Here is an 8,811-nt window from a genome sequence, read left to right as displayed (position 1 = left end):
TGAACCTTTTCCACTTCCACTGCTGATCACTGCCTTGACAAGGTAAAGAAACAGGTGAGACGAAGTGCTTTAATTAAAGCTCAACTTCAGTAACTCATCTGATATAGCCCTAGACAGACCCAATGGGTGCCTGTAGATAGTTTTATCTCTCTCAGTAGTAATTATGATTGATATTTTAAAATCATAACTATTACTAAGAAAGTAGTATCTTACTTCCATAATAGCAGTTATGTTTTTTATCTTGGTTGTGGTTTTTTTCAACCTCTTTGGGATGCCAACAGCCATCTTTCTCTCCCACCTCCAAACAAACCAGGTCTTTTATTGCATTCATGCAATGAGTTAAAGTTACATGAAATAAAGTCCATTGCATTTAATGAAGGTAAAACGAGGATCAGTGAAAGATTTGTCTTCGTACTGCTCCAGACATTAAGAATTCCAATTCTTTCTTGTATTTTCTCTGATTCTAATTAAGCTAGGAAACTGAAATGTTTATGATATAAATACCTTAACCAAGCATTGAAAAACTTTTAATCTACTACAATTTGATCCTGCCTTCTTTATCAGCCAATGAGGTTTCTGCCCTGCTGTGTGGAAGTAAAAAAACCCATTAGGCTCTTGACAGCCTAGCAATGAAGGAAAAATTCCTTGCCAGATTCAGAGAAGGTGGCGGCAGTTAATTCCAAGTCTCTAGCAATTCCTGTACTTTACCATACGCTATCTCATGGGTAAAGGGATGGGAGAATGCTAGCGGAGCAAGTGACGGACATGACCCACAAGATCAAGTGCAAATTGGTAGGCAATGGAACTTAAGGAAATTTTCCGGCTCCAAGAGGTCGCTTGAATGATCAAAATCAATAAAACCTGGCAGTGTGGGAGGGTGAAATAAGGTGATTATAAGCGCCTGGTGGTAATAGTCCATCTGCAGGAAGCAGAAATATTTGGCTCTAGTGGAAAATATCTTTTTGTAAAGTAGTAAAGTTTAATTAATATCTTTGAACCATTAACAGTCAGATACCTGTCCATACAATATCAATTGATCACTGGATTCTGTTACTAGACTAAAAGTCTGCTACTCTGAAACAGTGTTATAGCTTAAATTGAAAACTTTATCACTGCAAATCATCTGTAAAATTCATTATATCTCAATTATACATCAATTAAAGCAGTTTTTGAATAAGAGCTGTAAATGTAATACAGGTTAGTTTTACACTACTTTACTACTGCATCTTGACTCTAGATCAGCTGTATATTCCCTGTTGTGAAGGATAAGAGTTTTAACCCTCGTACTTCCATGTATTTAATTACAGAACCAGGTCTTTCTGTGAAGTCTCAGTGACCTTATAATGCACTATGTAAAGATTTAGTTAACAACTAACAACAACATGTATGTGTGAGATAAAGGTGGAAGGTGAGCTATGAAGTGTGTGAAAGTGCAGAACAAAACTGTAGCAATTCATGTATTTGTTTGGGACATATTGGTAGCTACTGTATGATTATACTGATTATCTGCATAATTAATGTATGCATCTGGTTTCATTTAATAGCAATATTTTAGGAAATTAAGCAAGAGGCAAAGCTATGAATCCAAAATAAACATGACAAAAGAAATCTTAGGATTAAAATCTTAGATACAATAACCAAGCAATTAGCTCGGTATGGCATGAAACTAATTACAGGCTCCTCACAAAGCTACGTAGCCTTAAGGATGCCTTAAGCCAATTTAAAATCACACCGATACTTAAAGGTGTAATTCTACCCTTTCCCTCATCACAGTCTTCTGTTCTCACTAGTTCTCTTTAGCGGCTCTAGCGATCTTGCAGTGTCAAGTTGAACAAGCTCTGCTCACTGATCCAACTAAAACTAGGTCTAAAACCAAAAAATCCCGATTCCCAGTCAAGCAAGTTAGTTAAGTCATCATTCAGTTACACAACTGTTATTGCTGATGAAAGGCATATGGTGGGAGGGAGAGTAAGACTGTCCTTAGATGCACACTTCTTGGTCTTCTTCACCTGATCATTAAACAACAGTATTCTTTCCTGTTATGAAAATACTGATATGAAAATACTATTGACTCAGATGTACCAGGAAAGCCTAATATCATTGTAGTATGAAAAATATCAGTGGCATGGCCAAAGTAAGCTCTATTAGTAAAGGAGTAGGTTTGCAAGATAACCAGTACAGATATATCAATGAAGGACTATATCTCTTAATATCCCACACCAACACAGCTCTGCATATACAGACTAGCATTTTAAAAGTGACTCTGTATCAGTAGAAGAGAAGCCACTTGTTAGGTTGTTCAGGAGCAACAGACTGCCACAGTAGAGTCTGAAGCAGGTAAACTGTCTAAGCTTCTACCAGGATGGTAAATCTTGCTAAATCATATACAAAACTGAAATATATTTTTTCTTGAATGTTATAGTGTCTCTCTACTGTCAGGATAAAAAAATTTGATTTAGAGAAAGCAGGTGGGTCAGAGCTATGAAACTGAAGCAGCAGAACAGGCAGTACTTGGCAGACAGATATGGAAATGGAGAACTTGATCTAAGAGTTGGGATTTCTGCCCCGCAGAGGTAAAGGTCCAATAAACCACCGGAATTTGGAAGGGGTCTCTAACTGTGACAGAAGAGCTACAATACAGTGACATTAACAAAGACATAAGGAACTGCATGGTTCCCCCCCCAGCTTTCCCTCCATTCCAAATCCAGCCAGCTACACTTGTTGAGGGGAGAAGCACAAGGTCATGTTCCACATTATGAACGTGTGTTGTCCCTGGGGAAACAGCGCAAGGCTTTCCAGTCAATTCACTCCTGCTAAGGCACAGCATTAGCAAAGTGACAGAGATTTTCTCCAAATTATTAGAAAAGCTAGAAGAGTGCAGAGTGTGATATATATATACACTTCCAAACTACCAGCGCATGCTTCCATGTTCATAAACATCAATTCTGCACAGGGACAGTGTGATCTAAAGAAGCTGCAGTGGACGACCATATATTCTGAACCATTTCTGAACTATGAAAAAATAGTTTTCTCATATTTTCTTTATCATGTTCTGAGACATACGGGTTCAGAGGAAGCATGGGAAGATGTGAGAAGAACTTAGAACCGTGTAAAACAGAATATTCTCCAACAAAATCAGTCTCTAAGGAGTCTGCCAACTTAAAGGGATACATTCCCAAATTACTAAAACATCAATTCTACATGATTAAATACAATAGCTGGTTAATAAGTTACAATTATTTCATATGTCTAAGGACATGAAATGAAAATATCTGTACTCAATAGAAACAAATTGCAAATAGGAAATGTTCAGTAGAACACAGCTACCCAAACTGGAATTTAAGAAGAGTATAAGTATTAATGCTTTTTAACCCTCCCAAAAGCCTTATAAGACATAAAATAGTTAAAAGCCTGGTATGTGCTGAATTGCCAGATCAATTTTTACAGTATATAGAAGCAATAAAATTAATGGCTTGGGCAACTTTGCTTATGATAGCCAACTGCATCAGAGCATAGAAAAGCATTGTGTCAGCTAGTATTACTTACTCACACATCTGTTATCATCTATCAGTATTCTGTCCCCTCGACATGAACAGTTCACTCGTCCATCAGGAGTCAGAAGGCATAAATCATGACAACCTCCATTCATTTGTGCACAAGGAGATAACTCACCTGAAAAACAAATGATAAAAGATGGAGTCTGTTTTATTAAATTTGCTTCAATGGCCAACGCCTTTGAGAGAGCAAAGATCACCGCATCTCAGATTCATGGGCAATTGATTCAAGTTTTATCAGTCAGATGAAAATGCCAGCGTGCCTCAGATGCTAGCATACTAAAGATAAACAAACGGAGTTACCTTGACTATAATAATTTAAAACCCCCACAACATTCAAAACTGCTGATATTTGACAGGAAATGATTTAACTGCTATCAAATAAGCACAACGTCCATAGCAGAAAATGGTCATTCAATAATATTTATTTACTTGGGGAAGAGGTTATATCCCATCTTTTGTTAACAGTTCCTACAACAAAAAAAAATTATGAAACACCATGAAATGTTTTAACTTGGTTAAAACTAAGTAAAATTCTTGAAATGAATGATACTGGAATTAACAAAATAGTGTCTCTTGCTTTATGACTTACAACTGTTAGTATCGTTGGCAACAGCAATAATGCCCATTGGCTGATGTGGGATATCAGAACGAAGAACTTTTGTATCTCCTCCTGTATATTTACTAGAACGCAGAATAGCTCTCCTCACTCCATCTGACCAGAAGATATAATCATCATATACAGCCAGGCTGAGAAAGGTACCTGGTCCAGATTTGACAATTACCTAGAATACATAAGTACAGAAGAGAAGCATGAGAAGGAATGCTGTCTCTGAATAAGAAGTTTTAAAAGCGCAAACTGTGACTCACATCACTTTATAGTTTTAGACAACACACTTAATTTTTCTATACTTACAGCACCTGGAAGAATGAGATAACAGCACTTAAAATGTGTTAAAAGGATGCTACAAGGGTTTACTTATTATTTCTCGATACGTCCAAACTTCAGAAATTCAGGAATCTGTTCCTTAAGTAATCTAAATGTGCTTGTAAAAATACCTATGCAGCACACTGCCTGCTTAATAGCCCGAACAGAACAGAGAAAAAGAGGTACCGTAGTATGGCTGAAAGTCTAAAAATTCTGAGTCTTTATGAATCGAAGCCAGAAGCATGTTTCAGAACTGAAAAGCGTTCACCACTACAATCACATTAGAAACTTGAACCCAAGACAATAAATGTTTTGTGTTTTCCAATTAAAAAAAAATCTCCTCAGTCACCATACTAATTATCAGTTTAAAACATAGAAAGAAAATGTGAATTGCAGTTCACTACAGCTATGCCTTGGAGATTAAGAAGGTGCCCTAACTCTGCGGTATTCAATACCAAGTAATGCTTCAGTGGCAGTTTGTTCACACCTCTGCCAGTTCCCTGCCCAGGGCCAGGGAGTGAACAGACTCCAAAACAGCAGCTTGCAAAATGCCTTTGGGAATGTCCTTGGACTGACTCAGTGCCAAACTACTCTCAAGAACTGTCTGGAAAAAGCATTAGCTCTTTGCACAGGCAAAGTTGAGACACGTGGACATTTCAACAATTTGCTAACAAATAATTGTATTCAGTGCACAGGAGCATTCCTGGCCATGTTTAAATTCACTTATACAGATATAGTGTCAAAATTACTTCTTAATCAGATAATTATAACAAATTCTGCACCACTATGCACTTTATATATGTCTGTTTATTTGTAAGAAGGTTTGACCAGCAAATCCTTTATTCCAGCGAAGACTTTTTCCAGTGATAAATGTCCCAGGAGGACAACTTTTCTCTAACTAATCTTTTTTCAAAATTAGAAGTATTAAAAGATAGGTGCGAATGTATTAATGGCAAAAAGACCTCTTCCGCAATTGTGCACATTTACTGTAAAACACTTTTCATAATACACTCTTAAAAGCCTATGCTATTCGTATTCAGACACATTTCAGGGAAAAAAAAAAAAAAATCATGTACGTTTCTGAAAGATCTGTACAAAATCTGGCCATGCGGATTTTGCAATCTCATATAATAAGTTCTCCATGGTAATGTGAAACTGTCCCAATTTGAAGGATTTTATAGTCACAACCAATGCCAAGGAAGGCACTACTCTGTTCAGCGTTCTCTGTTCTGTAACACCATCATACTTTTTCTTAAATTGTAACAAAGGAATGTAAATTCATTGCAGAACTGATCATCATTGTTCAACCTTGCGAGAGTCGAGATCCAAATAAAGGGTCACAAAAGCTAACATCCAGGAATGTTTGTTCACTAATGCTCGTAGCATTTCATTCACCAAGGTTTCCTCTATGATGTCACAGCACTATCCAAGGACACTGGTTTTATTTCAGCATCCAAAAGGAAGAGTTCCTATTTCTGCCAGCTTTTGGCCAACTTTACAGCCCTTTTAACATTCTAGTTTATACAATAATGCTGAAAATGACTGACTTTTTTTTTTTTTTTTTTTTTTAAATCTTGATAGCACTCCTGCATGATCAGAAGTAACCGAAAATGAAAGTCTTCTTTAAAAGCCTGTTCATCCTTTGGTTACCTGCCAAATCACATTTAAGTCCTGAGGATTCAGTGTCAACCAAATTTGCTGTGTATCAAACTTGTTTTAAGTCATCTATGTTTCTAAATCTTGTATTCTGTACAGCTTGCATGTTCATTTTCCCAGCACTGTCTGCAGCTCTGGTCAGAGATATCTGCAGATTCACCAGCAGGATCATGTAACAAAAATTCAGGTTCTTACACTGTGACCCTACTGAAATCCTCCTTGGGTGGCCCCATCTGGCTCGCCCAGGAGGGGTAGGAAGCACAAAAGGGTCTGCCCTCTACTTCCTGCTTCCTTTTTTCTTGCTGATTGCTTGTCTCTAACAAAAATAATGACGGAAGCCAATACAGCACTTTGCAGATTTACTCCTCTGAGTTATTGATAGTAATCTTATAAGCGTTGGATCAAGACATAAGACGACTGCCGCAGTCTTTCAGGGAATGCATATACCCAAATACATAACACAGAGAAGAAAGCCAAGGAAGAATCAGTGATCACCATTCAAACGTAAGAAAAATGATGTTTTCAAACTGTAAAAACTCCAAGATAATCAACCTGTAGCAAGTTTTATATAAACTAGTGGCTGGGTAGCAGCAAATGACCCAAAGCACTGCTCCCACTTACGAGAATACAGGCAAAAACCTCTTCACGTATCCCATCTGGAAGCACAATATCAACACAAACATAATGCCCAGTTAATCCGCAATCGTAAAACTGCAGTATATGCTGCCTGTTGTTCAAATAAGGTTGCATAATGTGTGCTGGAATTGGAGAGCCATTGTGTATGCTGAGTCAGAGGAAAAAAGGACACAATTCCATAAGAAACTGACCATCTATGTTACACAGTGTACCATACATGGAATAACTTTTTAACATGTGCAGACAATACACAGGTAAAGAGAACTAGAAGGTACAACCTCAACCATCAAATTTAGTCAAGCATGATATAGATCACAATGTCACAGAAATTTAATTCACAAAGGCCACATTCATGCACTCCCTCAAACTATTGCAGTACTGTATAAATGCTTAAGACCTTTTCCACAAAGGCCTTTCTGCCAAAAAGCACACTGTACCACAGAAAAAAAGTAATAATAATTATGGTCATCAGCAATGTTTTCGATCACAGAAGAGGGAAATGTGGTACTGAATGAACGTGCACACATTGAAAAAAGCAATGCATTGCCATTCTGCATTACAAAGATCTGAACTGAACAGATTTTTTTTTTACAGTAGGAAGTTTTTAAACAGGGTTTTTAACAGTATGAAACAAAATCAATCCTATAAAGACCCTGTCTTGACATATTTTATCATAAGTCTAAATTGATACCAAAAATTGCAAAAATATATGTACAGTTTTAAAATATTAAGGAAACCTGAATAAGACATCCCTACCATCCCTTCCGCATGAACCAGTGAAGTCAGACACATCACATGTTTTAATACTGAATGATACTGACATTCAGTTACAGCATGTCCTTCGAGCTCTGAATAACAGATGAAAAGTTTTCTCTGCTTCCTGCAAAGAGATAAGGAGACTTGGGGTTGGGGGAGGAATGTCACAAGTATCAGGGTAATTTAATTTTAACTATGATCCTTTCTTTTTTAAGTTCTGATTTTTAAATTCTCCAGACAGCTTTTGTTTTAACATATAGCTGCTCTAAATTTTAGGTATGTGTAGCAGTTTCTCTATAAAAACATGATTGAAAAAGGGGAGAAGCCAGTCAGGTAGACATGTCAGACAGACAAGAATTTGTGCCAGAATACTATAATTTGAATGTTTTATATAAAAATTCTTATTAGATTGTAAGAATTAGATTCTTAACAATTCTTACCATGACAATGCTTAACTTTTATAGAAAGGTTTTCTTTAAAGATGTGTGCATAAAGTTAATGCATCAGCTTAAAATAGGAGTTGCTTTTAAGTATTTTAACTCTAATGAATGGCTTATTGATAATACTTCTCTTTCAAAATGCTTAATAAATGGACAGTGCGATCCAATAAAGCTTTTAAAGGTTTTCTAAGGGCTCTTTACTCTTCTAAAGATACCCAAATCTACTTAGAGGTCTATAACAGAATGACAAGCTAGTATAGAAAACTACATTTAAAAAGATTAAAATTAATGACAATTTAAAGTCAATTGCATAATAAAATCATTATACAAGTATAAAGCAGTATCAGTAATCTAAAAACAAATAACGTTAGATGAGTATCAGAAAACTCAGTCTGACAGAACTGACTTATACAGAACGCATTAATCTAAAATAAGCTAATGTATTTCAGTCTTTCAAATGAAAGACATAAAATAGTATGCCATATTTATTATTGAGTTATGAATATTGTTTTTAAAAGAGTATAAACAAGGAATCTATGAAAAAAAAATTATATGAGACTGTGATACAGGGAAACCAGTTGCACAGCCAGAGGAAAAAAATAATCTAAGTCATAACTTTTATGTATTTGATTTAGCCACCTAAAAAACAAACACTTAGACCAGACTCCTTGTTTTTCTTGTTATTTATGTGGTTGCTTTAATAAAAAGAAAAAGTGCTATCTCTTGCTGGATAAACAAATCTATCAGCCTTAATCTGGAGTATCCAAATTCTGCCCTTCCAACATTGTGGTGTTACTAGGACAAAAAGGTTATGTTAACCAGAAAAAAAACAATTGGGGGG

The 8,811-nt window shown here is 36.2% G+C and overlaps 1 protein-coding gene across 1 annotated transcript in view; it reads right to left on the bottom strand.

Annotated features, from left to right (window-relative positions):
• The window catches only part of LOC104083285 (low-density lipoprotein receptor-related protein 1B-like), a gene marked incomplete at both ends in the record, with an annotated part of 48,781 nt that overhangs the window by 6,159 nt on the left and 33,811 nt on the right, over nucleotides 1–8,811 (bottom strand). Inside the window, 2 exons of the mRNA XM_009586709.1 lie at nucleotides 3,547–3,672; nucleotides 4,147–4,339. Of these exons, the coding sequence (XP_009585004.1) occupies nucleotides 3,547–3,672; nucleotides 4,147–4,339 (319 nt within the window). The remainder of the gene's footprint in view (nucleotides 1–3,546; nucleotides 3,673–4,146; nucleotides 4,340–8,811) is intronic.

This window comes from Fulmarus glacialis, unplaced genomic scaffold (genome assembly GCF_000690835.1).
Source record: "Fulmarus glacialis isolate BGI_N327 unplaced genomic scaffold, ASM69083v1 scaffold33761, whole genome shotgun sequence".
Classification (NCBI taxonomy): Eukaryota; Metazoa; Chordata; class Aves; order Procellariiformes; family Procellariidae; genus Fulmarus; species Fulmarus glacialis.
Note: the sequence above shows the minus strand (reverse complement) of the source record. Positions and strands in the feature narration are given on the sequence as shown.